Genomic DNA, 18,558 nt, shown 5'->3' on the forward strand with positions numbered 1-18,558 from the left:
CAGCCATTGCACAAATTATTGATCTTGTTTATCATTTCTAAAATAAAAATGAAAAAAGATGAGATACCTCACCAAACACAGCGATGGTATCATTTTCTCCTCCTTGCACGTCAGAAAAGTTATTTGCGCAATCTTGTGCAACCATTGTCTAATTAACTCAAATTATTGATCTTGTTTATAATTTTCTAAAATTAAAAAGAAAAAAGATGAGATACTTCACCAAACACAGCGATGATATCATTTTCTCCTCCTTGCCTGCATAATAAATGAATAGATAGATTAGATTAGATTAGATTTATGCCTACTTGGGAGAAAGCAGTGAAGGAAGGTGTAGATGATTGTAGAAAAGAAACGCACCGAGGTGCTCCCATTGTCATCCATCGAGAATTTATTGCGCTTCTTCATTGTCGAAGGAGGGCTTTCTGCGGCATATCTTGAAGATGCACGTTTAGGTGGGGTCATATTCTGAGCGCACAGTCGATGAGATCTAAATGCTTAGTTGTTTGATATCCAATAGGTGAAATAAACAAATAAAAGAGAATCGGCATACCTTGGCGAGCTTTTTCTCTCTGCGAGCCAGTCTCTCCCTCTCATCATGCTCTTGGTTTTCCCTCTCCACCAGTCGAATAAGGGTGTCACATCTCCTTGCGAGTTCTTGAGTGGTTCGAGACTTGACAAACCAATCAAACCGAAACAAATGTGAGGTACGAAAGGCTGACTTGAGCTCATCCCAGTTCCCATACCCAAGCTTGTGCACCATGCATATCTGATAGAGAATGGTTTAAGTAGTTTTAGCAAGAAGTTAGTAATGAATCAAGACACAACTAAGAAAGTGGTAAATTGTTTACATAAAAGCCTCACCATGAAACGGTCACATTCTTCATTGTATAGCTTCCCTTTGTTCTGGCCATAGTGGATCTTCAATTCTTGCCACGGGTTCTTGTAGCGATCTAGTTTCTTCCGGATGGCTTTCATTATCTCGGTTTTCCTCGAAATTCTTGCCTCCCCTCTTTCAATGTTTTTTATTATTCTATCATATTCTACAATAGAATGATCATTGATTAATATCATGAGAAAGACCAAGAGGCTTTGTTCGATATCATGAAATTGTGGCTTGCGGAATTGAATTGGAGCATTCAATTCCAAATCCAATGTTTGGTACCACAAAAAATTTTGATTTGGAATTGAATTACAATTCCAATTCCAATTCCACAATTGAATTCCATATCAAAATTAGATAATTGGAATTCTAAATCATTACACACTGCACACACATTGCACACACACTACACATACACTGCACACACACTACACATACACTGCACACACATAAACACACTGCATACACTCTTCATATCAATTCCTTCAAATTCAATTCCGTATATCAATTTTAGTACAAAGGATTTGGAATTGAATTATAATAATTCAATTCAATTCCTTCAAATTAAATCCTGTGTAGCGAATGAACCTAGAGAATTTTGAAAATTAGAAGAAAACTATATAATATACAACTGTGGTAACTTATTTAATCGTGTTATCTACCTCCCCCATAATCAAATATTCATAAAAAAGAACATCTAAGGAAAAAGGAGACGAAATATCTCAAAATTGCAAGCAATCAACTAAAAGCAAGCTTCAGTATTACTTACCGTTCAATTCTTTATATCTTTCTTTAAAAACTGTAGCATATCTTTCGACCTCTTCCGATGTTTTCCCTTCCATTTCAGAGGCAACACTTCTGATATCATTTCTACCATACTTTTCACAGGCCCTAATGAAACTGTTGAAGTCTCGTCTGCTCCATGTTGAAAATCCCTTTACGTGTAACAAAAAATATCAGGTGACCCAAAGTAAAAAATTGAAATAAGGTTGAAGGTTAAAGAAGGATACTTCTTCCAGCAGTTGCTCTTTCTCTTCCTGCTCCTCAGCAGTCAAAGGCTCTCCCACATCTGGGTCGACAACCATGCATCAAGACTCAAGAGAATATCTGGTGATATAAGACCAACTAAAGATGCCATAAAAGAGGAAATACCTTCACGTTCATCCACCTCCATAGCATCTTTAGCTTGAATCTTCTGATTCGCCTGCTGAGACACAAGATATATAAACAAAATACTACTTTTATAAATTAAGCTAAGAGTGGCCGAGGCACCCACCATAAGATGTCGGACTTCTTTTTCAAACAATTCACTGAGACGTTGCATATTGAAGAATTGGAAGTCGTGCCTGGTATAGAGCAACATATGTTAGGATGCAGAAATCAACAAACAGAACAGTAGCATCAAGCAAAATGCTTACAAGTGCGGCATGCGAGGAATTCTAGGTTCTTTTGGTTTTGCAGGACCAGCTTGGCGCTGCGTCTGCTTAGAGTACTCAGACTCACAGTAACTAAAGAAACATCAAAAACACATCATTCACTGTCTAAAAGTAAAGCTAGACATAATTTCTGCAACTGAAGAATCATACTTGCGCTTCCTTTCTCTTTTCGGAGGTTCCGTCCAGTTATCACTGACAATTTTCTTGATATCAAATTTATTTTCATCCTTCACCAACAAGAGAATATAAGGTCAAAGTAATAATTAAATAAGAAGGTATGATAGTTATCCATAAAGTACGCTCTCTACCTTCTCATCTTCAAAATTATACAAGTCAGCACCTGCAGAAATGTACACAAGTGTCAGTGGCCAAGAATGTTGAAATAGTGTCGTGAATATTAATTAAATAGTTAGAAGCTTACTATCATTCATTTTAAATTTGATGGCATCTTCAGTAAATTTTTTCATCTTGGCGTCGAGTTCAGCAGTAATCTCTTCTCCCTTGGCAATAATTCTATCAATATCTTCATCTGTTATTGTGCTGTCTTTGGAATTGAAAACCATTTCCGCGCCAAATCTCACCATTTGCAATAGCTCGTCTTTGTTCACAGCTGCATGACATAAATAAGTTGAATGTTATATTTACATAGTAGCAACAAACTCCAATGATAGGAGGAAAGATAAGATAGTCTCACTCTTTTGTTCTGCTAGCCGACCCTGTTGGATCACCAAAGCGTCAAGGGCCAGCTTTTTATAGGCCCTCTCAATCACCTTTTCCTCAATGGTATACTGTCAAACATTAGCAGACTAGATTATGAATACATTGCTCTGCCAGGAAGATTAACATGAATTACATGAATGAGAACCAGAAAACCTCAGTGCAGAATCGAAAAACTTGGACTTCCTTCTTTTGTCCAATCCTGTGAGCTCGGTCCTGAGCCTGTAGGTCAGCCTGTGGGTTCCTGCAGACAAAACTGTGTTAAGACACAATATCTTCAGGTCAATATAAAGTACCATCAAACAGAAGCCTCACCAATCGCTGTCGTAAATAATGACAACATCAGCAGTTGCAAGGTTAATACCAAGTCCTCCAGCTCTAGTAGAGAGCAGAAAAACAAATTTTTCACTTCCTGGCTTGTTGAAAGCTTCAATAGAAGCATCTCGGTCTTCACCACCAGTATTTCCATCAATCCTGCAGTAATAATGTCCACGGAATATCAAGTAATCTTCAAGAATGTCCAGCAGCCTTGTCATCTGTCCATACAATGAAATGGTTCATCAAGTGGCATTAATATCATAGTAAAAGAGAACTGGAAGAAGCAAAAATATAAATTATGAGAAGATGCAATAATAACAAATCCAAGTATTTTAGGTTTTCAGAGGGAGAGAGAGAGAGAGAGAGCATGGTCCAGATAACAAACCTGTGAAAATATCAGAACCCTGGAATCACGCTCCTTTAATTTTGGAAGCAGCTTGTCAAGAAGAACCATCTTGCCTGTATTTGATGATGCCATATTTTATAAAATCAAAGATACATTGAGCAGGAAAAGTAATCATCATTTTCCCTAAAGGGTCAAAGAAAGAGCATACCAGCATGTTCTATTATATGTTCTCCAGTAGTATAAGGTGGACCAGGTTCAGCACCTTGGAATAAATATGGATGATTGCAACACTTCCTTAGTTGCATGGCCACATTGAGGAGACGTTTGCGTTCTCCACCAGCATTTACAACCTCAAGATCTTTCTGTAGCAATGCCCTATAGTACTGCTTTTGCATCTGAGACATACCAACCTTAAGGATTGTCTCTTTCTTCGGAGGCAAACCTTTCTCAACATCAGATTTCAGCCTTCTTAGAAGGAAGGGCCGAAGAACCTAGTTAATCAATAAAGAAAGAACAGAGTCAATAAGAGAAAGAAACTACCAAGGCAAAAAAAAAAAGAAAAAACCACTCATATCTTTTCTGCCCCAGTAATAAACCACAGGCAATATAAAAAATATTGCTAGCATAAATAATCTAATACTAACTGCATTTACAATAAACCAACTCATGAGAACTGATAACTCCAGCACACCGCCTAACAGTTTTACCATATCGACTGTGTAAGGTTCTAAAATTTGTGCACATATTCAGAAACAAATATGCATACCAGTCTGAAACGACATTGTCCCAAGCAGTTTTGTTCATCGTATTAACAAGTTACCATGGGGAAAAGTGCCTTGGAAAACAAGGATTAATTACCTTGTGAAGTTGCTGCACAACTTCCTGTTCATCATTTTCTCCAGAAATTTGGAACCATTCATCAAAAGTCTCAGAAGAGCTAAATATTTCCGGAAGCAAAAAGTTAAGGAGAGACCAAAGCTCATGAAGATTATTCTGCAAATAAAACCGAGTTATGATCACAAGTAAACACACTTGCTGCTGCAGAAAATATACTCCAAAAGTGATGGCAATGGCAACCAAAAGAGAAGCTATTTACAAATTATAGTATCTAGATTCAAATGATAGTATCTTGTTAATGAAAACTTAGTATAACAAATATTACTATCAAAGGCAAATGCCACAAGAAGCTAATAGCTATAAATTATTACAACAATACCTGGAGTGGTGTTCCTGTAATTAAAAGTCTGAAGTTGGTATTAAAAAGTCTCATTGTTTTTGAGAGAAGAGAATTCTCATTCTTGATCCTATGAGCTTCATCAATGATGATATAGCGCCAACTGAATTTGCGCAAGACAGTCTTCTCCTTAATGGCCATTTCAAAACTTGTCACACAAACATCAAATTTGCCTGCAACAAGCAATTCCTCACGTACATATCTCTGCAGGATCAAGTGAATGAGAGGTTACATAAGTAGTAGGATGAGGTTAGTGAACCAATACCATCTGTTACAACAGGCTTACTCTTTCTTCAGGATTTCCAAGAAACTTAACAGCACGCAAAATAGGACAAAAACGTTTGATTTCGTTCATCCAATTCCCAAGTGTGGATTTTGGAGCAACAACCATGTGAGGGCCCGTAATCCCTCTGAACTCATGCAAATAACCAAGCAGGGATATAGTTTGCAATGTTTTACCGAGCCCCTAAAAATTAGAAAAGTCAATTCCATTACCCCTATTTAAAAATATATCTAATTTGTATATACACCTCTCTCTCACTCGCTTCCTACCATTTCGTCAGCAAGTATTCCATTAATGCCATTCTCATAGATCCGTATAAGCCAGTTTAAACCGGCAAGTTGGTAATCCCTCATTTTTCCTTGAATACCTGTCAGACAAAGGTGAAGTAAAGCATCATACCTCCTGACATCAAATATAAGATACTTAGATACCAAGAAAAAAAATTGTTTTATACTGACATTATTGACTACATAACCAAAACCACATGTATGTTCGACTCTAACACAGTAACTCTCACCAAACTGTATCAACACTGCAAATATTAAGGATGTTGAACAAAAGAGTGAAAAAGCACTTAAATTAGTGAGGGGAGATAGGATCATCTTACAAGATGGCTGTGCCACTAGTCTTGTACCTCCAGCGCCAGAATGGACATCTTCTTCTTCCTTGAGATATTCTTCATCTTCTTCCTCTTCAGTTAACTTAGATGCATGCCGACCTCTGGAAAATACATTTGATATTACAAGACAATTAGATTAAAACTCAGATTACAAAATCACTTGGCTAGACAAGATCAACTTTATCTAGCATAAAATGACTTTAGTGAAATTGGTTAATTATTGACCATTAGATCACCTAATGCTAGGGCCAAGATTTGGGCTGCATTTCTGGATTTAGATGAATTCTTGTTTGGATCATCTCCCTATATATATATATATATATATATAATATATTACAATATATAGTTTCCTTAATTTGGAATCCCCTTTCTAAAAATCAAATCCATCTCAGCTCCTTCCCACTAGTATATCTCATTTGCACTGCCTTATCGACCCCATTGACCAAGAAATGCAGGCTCTCGTCTCTCACATTACTGATGAATACAACAAATACATAACCTATCTTCACTCCTTGCTCAACAGTACACATTTCTACTGACAGTGGCAGACAAACAGAAGAAACAAAAGATAGCAGAGAGAAAATCTCAAAAAGAAAGTTGAATGAAGTGAGATGTCTAAAGATTGGATTACCAAAAAAGCTTTAACACCTATTTTAATACATAAACATACTTTTCTAGTGTATTTATGCAGTGAATTCAGAGTGCGTAACCCTTTTACTGCAATACCATAAAAAGACGTAAATATGGACAATATAATGACTGAGTTATTGATCAGCAGTGACATCTAGCAATTAAAAGTAAAACCCACACGCAAGTACATGTTCGTTACTCATTATAATGAGAAAGATTAGATCTATCTGGCATGAGGTCGGGCGTCCGGAGGCGCATTGATTTTCTTCTTTTACTTCAATGAACAAAACGATGTCGTTTTGGTCTAAGTTTTCCATTTTTATATTTCTCTGAAGCCAACATGTCATTTTGGGATCTGCTTTTATTTTTATAATAACAAGGGCAATTTTTTATGATGGTTGGCCCGTTACATGTTTTTCCCATTGATTTGCTTATTCAGATAAGATTATAAACATTGAATGATGCATCTGTTTAGATATATAATTAATGCTTCATCCTTTCGAGTATATGAGAATACGTGGCACCTTGGCACCTTCTCAATAAATTCTAAAACCTAGTTAAACCAGAAACACAACAAAAGTGGGAACTTTAGGGCTCATTTACTTTGAATGTTTTGTATTAGTGCATGTGAAATGGACATGTACTTAAACAATGAATATCGAAAGACCTAATCCAACTATAATACTTCAACTATAGCCCCGAGACATCCTTGGTCGAAATTGTTTATTTCCCTTTTCTTGAATGTGTTGGTATTTTTCATTTTTTTTGCTCATCTTTATGCTTCTTTCTTTCAAACCTAGTTTTTCCAAACTAAATACTTCCCTGTTCTAGAATTATAGGAGTATAAGTCTTTTTTTCCCATTCCAAGTCTACGAAGTTTCAATTCCATTTAATTCAGTTGTGCGGACTATAGACTTGACGTAAGACATGGCCTTGAAAACCATATGTAGATAATTGCCAAATGTGAAGTTGATAGCAAACACCAAGGCCTCATTTACTTTGGTAGAACAATATGAATGTGTGATACATAAATTTTGGATGAGAAACAGGATGGATGTGTACCATATAAACAATTTATTTTACTCGTCTTATTAATGCCAGAATATCTACATGAATTGCTTACTTTGATTAATCAAACACTTCAGTAATATATGGAGTACCATGCTAACTACCTTGTGAAATACTGTATTTGCTGATTCTCTTTCTCGAAAATGTTTTTTTTCTTTTTGCCCATTCTTTTCTCTCCATGTACAAACTAGCATGGAAGAGTAGGCCACTATTACATATAAACAAACATTTTAACTATATTGTGAAATACATTGTTTAGGTTATCCTGAATCTCCAAAAGAAAAGAACACTGCAAAGCTCCTAAAGAGAAATTGTAATGCTGCATATTTTAGTTTACTTGGGAACAACCGAAGAAGGTAATTACATACTAATATTTATAAGTTGAGGTAAAAACAAATTCGCAAGAAATATCAAGTTGTGCAGCTATACTGAAAGAATACTCACCAATAATTAACATCACTACTGCGTCCCCCTGCTCAACCCTGATAAATATAAACAATAAATATGTTTCTCACCTTCCTTTTGCCTTCTTTTGAGATGCAGATTGACTCCCTTTAGCAAAATGAGCAAATAACTCCGTCTGCTGCAGTAGATAATTCAGCCGGCCCTTTCCTTTCTTGTTCTGCCATTATAATCATATCGAACGTAAAATCTACTTAGACAGCATGATAGAGCTATGGTGTAAAGTAACTTATAGTGGATAACTAACCATATCAGCATCAATAACGGCATTCTGAGCATCAAGAATTTCTTGGATCTTTTTACCCTTCATCAACTGCATTTCTTTTAACCTGGATTTTTCCTTCTTAGAAATTTCAGTGTTGACAGCATAATCGACCTGCAAATCGACCCAAATAATTGATCAATCCAAGTATAACTCAAATAACAAAGCTACTCTTTTATTCACATTTTTCACAGTCCTAGACATTCAAAGACATCGTACATTAGATCCTACTCCTAGTAAATGCTCAAAAAACGAATAAAACAAAACAGAAATTCATTGAAATCCATGAACCGCCTTCTCTTCAAGTTATCCAATTGTCTCGAACACTAAACTCCCAACATTATAAACACATGCAACCAGCTGAATCAGAGAAAACAAATCACTAACTTCCTAGAAAATGAAAGCCTCTTTTCTCCAACGTATCCAACACAATCACATGCAAAGTGAAATTAGTACTAAATTCAACTGACCAGAATCACACCAAACATCAATTCCACCAAACCAGAACTTGATGGTAAACGAAAAACACACATACATTAACATCAGCTCCAAATAAAAGAAAAAAGTTACACCAACAAACAAACAGACGAAAAATGACAATCTCCGACTCCGCGTCGAGCAGCGGAGCCCTAGCTTTAGACATGCACACACCGCCGCAACGTCTCCATCTGTCAACCCGTACAAAGAAAATAGCAAACACGCAAGCGCACAGCTAGTTTCCACTAATTCTCACGGGCGCAAAATCCAGATCTCACACAAACAAACCTCATTTTCCTCGTCATCGTCTCCGGTTATCTCCTCCGGCGCATCCTCTTCTTCGGAGGACCCCGCGGCGGTTTCCAACTCCTCGTCGTCGACGTCCTCGGGTTGATCCCTGACCTCCTCTTCTTCCGAGGATGAATTCGACATGTAGTCGTCGGATGAGTCGAAAGCTCGCGACGATTTCGCCATTTCCGCTGGTATCTTTCCGATTCGGAGAGAAAAATGCAGTGATCGTTCGAAAAAAAGGAAAATTGGTATTAATGAGAGGAGAAAAGCAACGTGCTGTTTAGAGTTGTATTGTATGTCAGCATCTGAAGGTGTGAAATAATGAATCATAAATGGGCCATGGGTCGGGTCATGGACTCGGGTTTTACCTTATTGGGCTTGTACTTGCTTTATTTGAATGATATCTAAATATATTCTCATTTTTCATTTATTATCGATAAAATGAAAATTCTATTTGCCATGTTGAAACTTGCTTGCATATATATTTCTAGTGGCGATTCACACTACATTTACAAAGGTTTTGCATATTTTTCTTATATTTGAGGAGAAGTTCAAACGACTAATAATCACAATCATGTAATGTGATTTTGAAGTTTAATTCATTTTTAACTTCTTTTCTTAACTCTGCCTTTGATTTACTTCATAATTTCGTTATAAAGCCGACCGTTCATTTTGTAAAAAGATATAGATAGTCCGAGCATGATAGAGAGGCCGCCTCTCTACATGCTCAAGCACGGACTTGCGTGTCAGTTTTGTACCGTGCTTAAACCCAACTGCTAAGTACACGGCTACAATTATCTTGACGATCTTTGTCAAAAATTGTACTTTTATTTACAATTATTATACCTCACATTGTAATTTTTATTTATATTGTACTATATCAATACACACGCAAATACGTCGACGTTGAGTCCCTTCTCACGCAGGGCAATCATCGGAATACCGACAATCGGTTTAGGCTGGATCTTCAAATTTGACTTTGGACAATTGGTGTATAGGAAGACTTGAACCCGGAAAGGAAATCCAGCATCATCAAACAGTAATTATATAATCAAGAATCCTGAGCCTCATTCTCCAATAATTTGGTTTCAAACTTTTGTATAAAATGTTAGTGTGACATAACATTAACATACCAACAAAAGGTATAGCTACACTGGCTTTGTGGACAGTAAAATACTAGCTTTCCACTGAAACACGAAGCTGCAGTCATTTTGGATGACGATTCCAGTATTCCAGATCCTTCCCCTAGTCCACTCCAACATCTTATAATGTAACTAAATCTTGAATCCATGTTTGATAAATCTGTATCCTGCTACTCCGGGCCGACCGACGACCCAAAAGCACTTCAAATAAGTTGAGCTTTCTTAAGATCTGACAGAACCCCTCTGTCTTCACTACTCCTCTCATTGTACAGAACCTTCGAATTGTAAACAATAGTGTCGTTACAGCATAACTGTGAAATTCTAAATAATTATGTTGCGTAGGGCAAACTGAAATGATCGATCTGAATGGATTGTGTACCTTATCGATGATTCCATATTCAACAGCCTCACTAGGACTAAAATATTTTGGACGCCTTATGTCTTCTTCGATCTGCTCAGGTGATTTTCCAACGTGTTTCGCGTAGAGTTTGACCTTTCAAATTAAATATGCACTTCTTAAACGAAACTTGACACAAAGATAAGAGATGGGAATTAAAACATGCAGCTTTGCAGAATCCTCTTATAATTTTTTTAAAACGAAATTTCTAGGGTATAAATGAGGGAAGCTATCTGTTAAATTTACCAACTCGGCCTTCACATTTCTAACTTCTTTCCTCATAAGCTCTACATCTGTTGCTTGACCCTGAAACCTGGCAATTGGCTGAAAAGTAAATTTGTGATTAATATAAGAACGAAAGCTACAAACAAACTAAAGGGAAACAATCTATTCGTGTGAAAACATCAAAGTGAAATACAAAGCCATGTATGGCTTAAAGTAAACCTGCTTGATCATTATTGTTGATGAGGGTAAGGCAGATCGATTCCCCTTTGCACCAGCAGCCAGTAGAAGTGCAGCTTCTCCCCATGCATTGCCCACACACAGCGTAAAAATTGGTGGTTTCACATATCTGTAAGGAATTAAATGTAAGAATCGCAAATGGAATTGAAAAGATATTTGTTTCGTCATTTCTCAATAACCTCTACAATTCTTTTAAGCTAGTTGAAGGAGAAAAAATAAAAGGAGGTTTGACTCCAAGTTGGAACGGTAAATGAACAGAAAGATTCACGAAAAGCATTTGATCAATCTTGCCTCAGTTTCTGGTAATTTTATCACCATGACATATTATTATTCCTGTTACATGATGGAGCCACTAAATTTTCATTTTATGTTGAGCTTGGTTTTTGTGGATGTCCATACTAACTTTACATACAGATAGCTATTAGCTAGGACTAAAGATTCTGTAGCACAGTTACAGATTTATAACCTCATAACATCGTATATTGCAAATGCTTCTGTTTCATAGCCCAACTTCTCACCACCCTGCAGAAAGTAAAATAACAATGGAAACAGAATCAATGAACTTGAATGTTCCAGTGACAGCAAATGTAAGAACTGCAATTTATTGCCTTCTGGTACAGCCATACATCAGTGACATCTCAATTTAAAATGATGAGATCTAAGTTGCAGAGAGGGGAGGAAAGTATCCATATCTAAAGGTGATAGAGTGAAGGTAAGAGGGAAAAATATCAATGAGCTAAAATAGAACATAAACACCTAGAGTCACACTGTCACAGAGTACACACTATGCACACAGCCTAAACCACAGTTAATATCCAGAAAAACATAGTCCTTAGTTAGTGGGGATACACTTATTAATAGTCCTAACCCCACTGGCCTGTGTAAAACCCTAAATCAGTTTACATAAAACCCAACTGAAAGAGAGAATAATAAAAATAACTAAGACTCAAGCACAAAAAAAAATCAAAACAATTAAAGACTTAGTCGCTGCATCAGCTTGATCCCTACACCTCGAATACAACTTCAGCCCCCTTGGTGTAGTCGTATCAAAAGGTCTACGTAGGCAAGTAGATATTAGATAATTTGCCCGAATTTCAACCATGAATTATTAATGTGATAAGCTCACAACAGCAAACTTTGGTCAGGTAATGTTTCTTGGTAAATCATATTTATATCAAAACAAGACCATTTCTAGGTAAAATGAATTTATAAACCACCAATGCTAAAAGCTGAACTCTGATACTTGAGCATACTTGAGGAAGAATACTCTTCAAATGACAAGTTATACGAAGAGGGAAGGGATCATGTGACAGGTGATTAAAGTACACCCAAATCTGGGGATATTCCATGTGTTTAGGTATGCAATTTGATGTGTTTGCAAGTGCAACGAATGTGGGTGGAGTTTTGAAGTCATTTGTTTTCGTTTCCCCGAAAAGTAAATTGGTGAAGTTTTGAAGTCATTTGTTTCGTTTCCCCAAGAAATAAATTGGTAATAGCAATATGTACATTGAAATGCAGAGGCTGAAGCCAGGGATGGATAAACATTCAAAATAATAAGCTAACCTTGGTCGTCCCAGTGGAATTGACGTAAAGATATATTGGTTTTTCCTCATCTTCATATTGTAGGTAAAGGAATTCAGCAAGTATCAGTTCAGTGACAGAGGGAACTAGAGACATCCCCAAATACACAATGCGGTTCTTGTACAAGTATGATGCTAAATCTGGTGGAGGTTGCTCCCAAGCACTTCCTCTGGAGAAGGGGATTACCTGTAACGTAAACACGAAAGATCAACATTGAGTCGGCCATAAAGGGCAGTATATAACTCACAACACCGGAGTGGGCCAACTTCAAGTTAGGTTCAATCAAACCCTAACAATACCATATCTAGTTATCCGCAAAGGATTGAAATTAGTGATGTACATATAAGATTTCTAGAACGAGGTCAATGTATATAACTTGATATGTCCTCTCACTAAAAATGTTAGGAAATAGCATTAAGAGTTACAACAGAAGAATCAACATCCACATCCTTCCAGCTTCCTTTGCTAATAAAAAGAGACATTGTTTTTCTGGTGATGCATGGTTCTACTTCTAACGAATTAAAGCTTGAAGACTAAAGCTCTACTATGCCAAGTATCATAACCCTTGAGGCAGTCTACTATGATTAAGAAATTTATATATAAAGTAAATTTGACGTATATTAGCAAGAAACAAAAGTAATCTAAATCTAATCAGTCAAATGTGTATCTAAGTATCTAGAGTATTTTAATCAGTTAATTGTCAATTAAATTTAAACCTCATATAACCTTCATAATCCACACAGTATAAGTAAAATGTGAACTGGTCTTTGTTGTGCCTTGTGCTCCTAGATTTAACTCAGCATATTCATGAGATATGCTATAGCCACTGGATATGATATATCAAGGTCACAGCATGCTGAACAAGTTACCTAACAATCTGTGGCAGGGAGCATAGTTACAAACTTACAATTAAGCTATAAAATTGTGCCAGAAAAAAAAATCTGAATTAGGAAACAGAACAGAGTTCATCTTAAAAGTACAGGAATACGAATTCCTTTTATGTCCTATTCAAGCCACAACTTTTCTTGACCCAGGTTCAACACAAAGTGGAATAGATTTAACTAGTTCTCAAAAAAATGGGGCAGTTGAATGTATTTCCTGTTCTAGTCACCAGAAAAGAGTACATTTTTTTAACATTCCACAAAGGATGAGCCTTTAAACTAGCGATGGTCATCAAATAATCAAGATGTTGGAAGAACCAGCTAAACGTTTTATATGAATATCAAGATCATTAATAGGCCAAATAAGGCTGAGCAAGTGGACCACAAAGCTTGATATCCTGGATAAGAAACAAGCATGAGCTAACAATTTAAACTCCACGAAATATTCAAAATTAGAATGTGTTGGTGATGTCGAACCCAATTTCAATCCAATTAAGAAGAAATGCATGGTCCCGCCCTAAAAATAAGTTCGAATACGATTGAGGCGATATTAAATTCTAGTGTTCAAAGTGCAGACCGAGTTATCTCAACAAATCCACAATTTAAGAAAAATTAGGGATAAAATACCATAGTAACAACGCCACGCTTCCCTCGAGAGGTCGAATTGGAGGAGTTATCAGTAAGGGAAGCGGGTCGGATCCTTAAACCGGTAAAGTCGCCGGAGATGCTTCCCCCAACGAATGGAGAGAGAAAAGCGGTGGGCGGAGATGGCCTGCGGGAAGATGGCGAAGAAGAAGGAGGCGCGGTTACACTCAGTGTGGTGTTTAGTCTCATGCGAGTAGTCGGAAACAGGATGGAAGCCATAGCTGCAGATTTCAGTAGGAGAGAGAGATACAGAGAAAGAGGGGTTTTGGATTTTAATTTGTTGAAGTAAAAGTAAACAGGTTGGGTAATTTTATTTTCATATTCTATTGAATTCTTACTGTAAAAAAACAAATTCCATTTTTTTCTGAATATAATTACTGTGGTTAGAGATTTTATTTTACAGTCTGTAGGTTTTTATAGAAAGAAAGAAAGAAAAAAAATGGCGTCGAGGGTTTAAAAACTCGTATGTTTCTACGTTGTAGCTCAAGGCTGTGAGAAATCGCCCCATTTTTGATTCAGCGCAGTGGTGGAATGAATGTATGAGAAAATGCAAGCTATTGGATTGTTAACGCGTAGGTCGGCTAGGGTTTTCAGAAACCCTCCGCCGAGTTTGCTCAACCTAGTGTCCATGGACTCGTGTTGTGAGTTCAGCTCACTGCGCCGCGGCTTTCACTCCGCTGCGTTTTTCTCAGGTACGATTTCTCCACAATTAATTAGTCTTATAATATCAAAGTGTGAACTCCGAATTTCTGAAAATGAAAACTGGAGCTGAATAATGCAAAATATTTAGGTATTGGAAGCATTAATGTTAAACATTTGTTAGGAAAGGTGTTCTTTTTCCTCAAATTGATAGACTGGCATACAAGTCATCGTTTCAATGTATTTATTCCATGTGATATGGTCAAATTTGCAGGGAATATGCACGGAGGTTTTTCAAATGTTGAATTGTTTAGTCGAAAAGATACAATACAAATCCCACCATTATCAATGATGGCATCGAGCAGATTGTTTTCTTCAGAAGCTCCAGAGAGTGGAAATGTTTCTGCTGCAGATGGTTATAATTCTACAAATTTGCTAATAGTTTTTTTATATGGGTAAAGAAGGTTGATTTTTGGAGTTAATTTAGCTTGCAAATCCATGTGCTGTTTTTGGTGCAGAGACAGTGAAGGAAATATATGATAAGTTGCTAGACAGTATTGCAAAGAGAAGAACTGCACCTCCGAATGCGTGGATGTGGTCGCTCATTGCTAAATGCTCTACCAATGAAGATATTAAGCTCTTGTTTGACATTCTGCCGAAACTTCGTGCTTTTGTTAGTAGTTATTGATTTTGGCACTCGGACTTTTTCTTTTTCTTGTGTAGTATTATTTGTTTATATGTCTTTTTTGGTTTATGGGTTGCAGAGACTCTCCAATCTTAGGATACCCAATGACTTTAACAGCGCACTTTGTAGGGCAATTACACAGGCTTGTGTTCGTGCAGGAGCTGTTGACTTTGGTAAGAGTCTTATTTTCATATTTGGAATTTTGGACAATGTGTTTTCTTCTGTTTCTTTCTTTCTCTTTTTCCATTCACTTACATCTGATGTATGGCCTTATATGTGTATATGTATAGTTACAATCTGTATTGTGCTTGACATGGCCTAAGGCGCCTAGGATATCATTTCCAATGTTTTCTAGCACAAAATTGAACAAATTGACCTTGGTATGCCTATGCTGATGAGGACATACTCCCTTGTTTGGTTGATAAATATGGATTTAGAAAGAATGCATTCTTTCTAGGCAATGAAGTAAGACAATAATTGTGTTACTAGTGATTTGGTGTCATGTAATTTGAGTACTAAAAAATTGCTAGTTTTATTACAGTCAGCTATTTTCCTATTGTGATGGTCATCAAACTCTGCATGATTGTTTTTTGAATTACAAGTCACACAACCCAGACTCACTCACTGGAGGTGACTTGAACCCCATCCTATTGGTTAGAGGGGAAGCGTCCTGCCAAATGAGTTGCCAGCCTGCCCTTAGCCATCACTCTGCATGATTTATAATTCTCTTCTTTCTATGACCCTTTACTTATCATAACATCATTATTTGTAAGGTCCAACCTTACTGATGATCTTTCTTTTATGCTCCTCATTTTTCTTAGCAGTATGGAATATTAACAACAATATATGCAAACAGGTATGAAGGCACTGTGGAAGCACAACTTATATGGATTGACTCCTGACATTGGCTGCGCTCACCAGCTCTTGGTACGTACATGCTCTTTCAAGTGTCTCCTTTTGTATATTTGCAAGCCTGCACGGACATTTATGGTGTTTCTTTTATGGATGCAGTTGCACGCTAAACAACATAATGATGCGAAACTGATGGTCAAAGTAATTAAAGTTTTGATGAAAAATGATATACCTTTGCAACCTGGCACGGCGGATATAATTTTCAGGTATATGTTAAGTAACAAACCTTTCAATTTTAGTATTACCGCTTCTGGATTTCAATATTAACTGTCTGGTTTCTGTATTTCGTGGCCTTTCTTATTTCCTCACTTCCCTTTCTTCTCAAACGAAATTTATGACAAGACATGCATACATAGCTAGAGTCATGATGGAGAAATGATTAGATTAATGATGCTGCGGTAAAAATTATAGCAGCTCCATCTGGTCTTAGTTGTTTACAGTTTTCTGATCCTCTTTATTTACTTTTTTAACTGATTGGGAATATTCTTTTCCTCATTTTGTTCCACATGTTTCACTTGTAAATTTACATTTTCCTACTGGATTTTGCCTACTGCAGCATATGTTGTAACACGGACAGATGGGATCTAATATCGAAGAATGGGAAAAGGTTCATCAAATCAGGAGTAAGCCTCAGACAGACTTCATTTGACATGTGGATGGAATTTGCTGCCAAAAAAGGTCTTAACTGTTTCTTTTCTGATTAGAGTCTACTTTCTGGATATCATTTCCCCCGCTGTTTCAAATGATTGGCTCAGTATAATAGTATGAGTATTTGGTCCTGTAATGATGGGATTTTATTCTTCACATGAAGAAATGTCTTAACTAGTTCATTAATGCTTATTCTTGCAGGAGATGTTGAATCCTTATGGAAGATTGAGAACTGGAGATCACAGGCTATGAAAAAGCATAGTGTTTCGACTGGATTTTCCTGTGCAAAGGTAATGTATTGGTTCTGCTATTGGCTTCCTGAGCTATTGAGTATTTTGATCCGACCCCTTAAAAGATTATTTGATTATTCTTCATCACTTCATGTTTTATCATCTGGTCGTTTATTGCCAGTGAGGTTCTAGTTTCTTTCTATCGATGACTTGCCATACTTTATCCCAACATAACTGCTAAGTGCAAACATTAGAAGGAGAACTTGAAATTTTGTGTCGAACTTGTAATGTTTTGTATGATAGCCAGTAGCCACTAGCCATTATATACACTATTATATAAAGGATCTTGTATTGTTGTGCATGAAGCTTAACCTCGATGTGTCCAGGGTTTCCTTCTTGAGCATAAGCCCGACAGTGCCGCTGCTATCATTCAAGTGCTTTATCAGGTACGCGTTAGGCTGATATCAATGATTTAGTACATAAAAAAAAATCAATTTAAACCCTGTCATGTTACAAATTTTGAAGTGAGTATTTTCTGTATACCCAGACTGTTTCTGACCTCAAAAGGCCATCTATCACGGTTGAACTTCAGAAGCTAGTTAGCGAATGGCCTTTGGATGTTATAAAGCATCAAAATGACGACAACAGAAAGGTATTCTCATTTCCTTTTTCATAATTTTTTCACTGTAAGGCTTTTATGGTCCCTTTTTATTACGTCAATGAGCTTGATCTTTGCTGTGGGCACGTGGCATGATTTATGAAACTAGAATATTTCAAGTTATTACATGACATTTAGCTTTCCAAAGCCAACCTAGTGGTCATTGCATGTGGGAATCTAATTTCGCAAGTTTCTCAGGCATTTACTGCAGCAATACAAACAGATATCTCGGAGCTGATCAGTGCTCTACAAAGCTTGGGTGTGAGAGAAAACGTCACCCCGGTGCAGTTTGGCGAAAACGGACCCATCTCTGCTTAGAAGCCTTGGATTTTGGTATCAAATGGCGAAGGTTTTTGCTAACAGGCTAGTTGAATTCTATGATCTCTGCTGCAGCAAGAAATTTTGACAGTACTCTTACAAATTCCATCGTTTTCAGATCAACAATTTCAGCATAACCGCAAATCTTAAAGCGAAGTCTCTTTTGCTAGTTGCACAAGCGCATAAAATAGCCATTATTATGCTTTTCGAAATGATAAACTATGAAGTAATGAAATTGCTATTTCCTCATCTTCTCATGAAATATTGTGGCATCCCAAATAATATTGTTTTAATCATTTTGGCAGATAGACCAAGATTTTTACTCTCACTCTCTCTA

At 36.8% G+C, this 18,558-nt stretch overlaps 3 protein-coding genes across 4 annotated transcripts; 1 reads left to right on the forward strand and 2 right to left on the reverse strand.

Annotated features, from left to right (window-relative positions):
- Positions 1–49: 49 nt before the first annotated feature.
- Positions 50–9,295, reverse strand: LOC125204215 (ISWI chromatin-remodeling complex ATPase CHR11-like). 2 transcript variants are annotated; one of them, XM_048102809.1, is made up of 25 exons: positions 9,021–9,295; positions 8,241–8,369; positions 8,047–8,153; positions 5,822–5,934; positions 5,484–5,581; positions 5,218–5,397; positions 4,914–5,135; positions 4,556–4,690; positions 3,906–4,188; positions 3,737–3,810; positions 3,349–3,569; positions 3,190–3,277; positions 3,011–3,104; positions 2,738–2,926; positions 2,625–2,656; positions 2,467–2,543; positions 2,299–2,388; positions 2,157–2,226; positions 2,033–2,084; positions 1,891–1,949; positions 1,650–1,815; positions 862–1,040; positions 551–766; positions 358–465; positions 50–255 (listed from the first exon to the last, which is right to left on the reverse strand). In XM_048102809.1, exons 1-25 carry the CDS (start codon positions 9,204–9,206, stop codon positions 238–240), a joined length of 3,186 nt encoding a protein of 1,061 aa, XP_047958766.1. In that variant the 5' UTR covers positions 9,207–9,295; the 3' UTR covers positions 50–237. The 2 variants fall into 2 exon arrangements, with proteins under 2 accessions (XP_047958766.1, XP_047958765.1); XM_048102808.1 differs by having other exon boundaries at positions 2,033–2,087.
- Positions 9,296–10,052: 757 nt separating this feature from the next.
- On the reverse strand, positions 10,053–14,418 carry LOC125203198 (ATP-dependent Clp protease proteolytic subunit-related protein 4, chloroplastic-like). Its single transcript, XM_048101506.1, has 7 exons — positions 14,114–14,418; positions 12,588–12,791; positions 11,491–11,546; positions 11,007–11,133; positions 10,809–10,886; positions 10,545–10,658; positions 10,053–10,440 (listed from the first exon to the last, which is right to left on the reverse strand). Exons 1-7 carry the CDS (start codon positions 14,348–14,350, stop codon positions 10,369–10,371), a joined length of 888 nt encoding a protein of 295 aa, XP_047957463.1. The 5' UTR covers positions 14,351–14,418; the 3' UTR covers positions 10,053–10,368.
- A 145-nt stretch (positions 14,419–14,563) lies between these two features.
- LOC125207110 lies at positions 14,564–18,470 on the forward strand. Its single transcript, XM_048106325.1, has 11 exons — positions 14,564–14,823; positions 15,045–15,185; positions 15,289–15,443; positions 15,535–15,628; positions 16,312–16,382; positions 16,467–16,573; positions 16,924–17,045; positions 17,217–17,305; positions 17,632–17,691; positions 17,793–17,897; positions 18,102–18,470. Exons 1-11 carry the CDS (start codon positions 14,667–14,669, stop codon positions 18,219–18,221), a joined length of 1,221 nt encoding a protein of 406 aa, XP_047962282.1. The 5' UTR covers positions 14,564–14,666; the 3' UTR covers positions 18,222–18,470.
- Positions 18,471–18,558: the final 88 nt, after the last annotated feature.

This window comes from Salvia hispanica, chromosome 2 (genome assembly GCF_023119035.1).
Source record: "Salvia hispanica cultivar TCC Black 2014 chromosome 2, UniMelb_Shisp_WGS_1.0, whole genome shotgun sequence".
NCBI lineage: Eukaryota > Viridiplantae > Streptophyta > Magnoliopsida > Lamiales > Lamiaceae > Salvia > Salvia hispanica.

What these genes read in the sequence shown, in the direction of transcription:
- LOC125203198 (XM_048101506.1), bottom strand. Translation starts at nt 14,350, where the DNA reads ATGGCTTCCATCCTGTTTCCGACTACTCGCATGAGACTAAACACCACA. An exon ending in AGCGTGGCGTTGTTACTATG is followed by an intron (nt 12,792 to 14,113) that starts GTATTTTATCCC and finishes TTTACGTTACAG; the next exon opens with GTAATCCCCTTCTCCAGAGG. An exon ending in ATTCCACTGGGACGACCAAG is followed by an intron (nt 11,547 to 12,587) that starts GTTAGCTTATTA and finishes TACTTTCTGCAG; the next exon opens with GGTGGTGAGAAGTTGGGCTA.
- LOC125207110 (XM_048106325.1), top strand. Translation starts at nt 14,667, where the DNA reads ATGTATGAGAAAATGCAAGCTATTGGATTGTTAACGCGTAGGTCGGCT. An exon ending in GCTGCGCTCACCAGCTCTTG is followed by an intron (nt 16,383 to 16,466) that starts GTACGTACATGC and finishes TTATGGATGCAG; the next exon opens with TTGCACGCTAAACAACATAA. An exon ending in AAAATGACGACAACAGAAAG is followed by an intron (nt 17,898 to 18,101) that starts GTATTCTCATTT and finishes CAAGTTTCTCAG; the next exon opens with GCATTTACTGCAGCAATACA.
- LOC125204215 (XM_048102808.1), bottom strand. Translation starts at nt 9,206, where the DNA reads ATGGCGAAATCGTCGCGAGCTTTCGACTCATCCGACGACTACATGTCG. An exon ending in GGGTTCTGATATTTTCACAG is followed by an intron (nt 3,570 to 3,736) that starts GTTTGTTATCTG and finishes TTGTATGGACAG; the next exon opens with ATGACAAGGCTGCTGGACAT. An exon ending in TTTTTCGATTCTGCACTGAG is followed by an intron (nt 3,105 to 3,189) that starts GTTTTCTGGTTC and finishes AATGTTTGACAG; the next exon opens with TATACCATTGAGGAAAAGGT.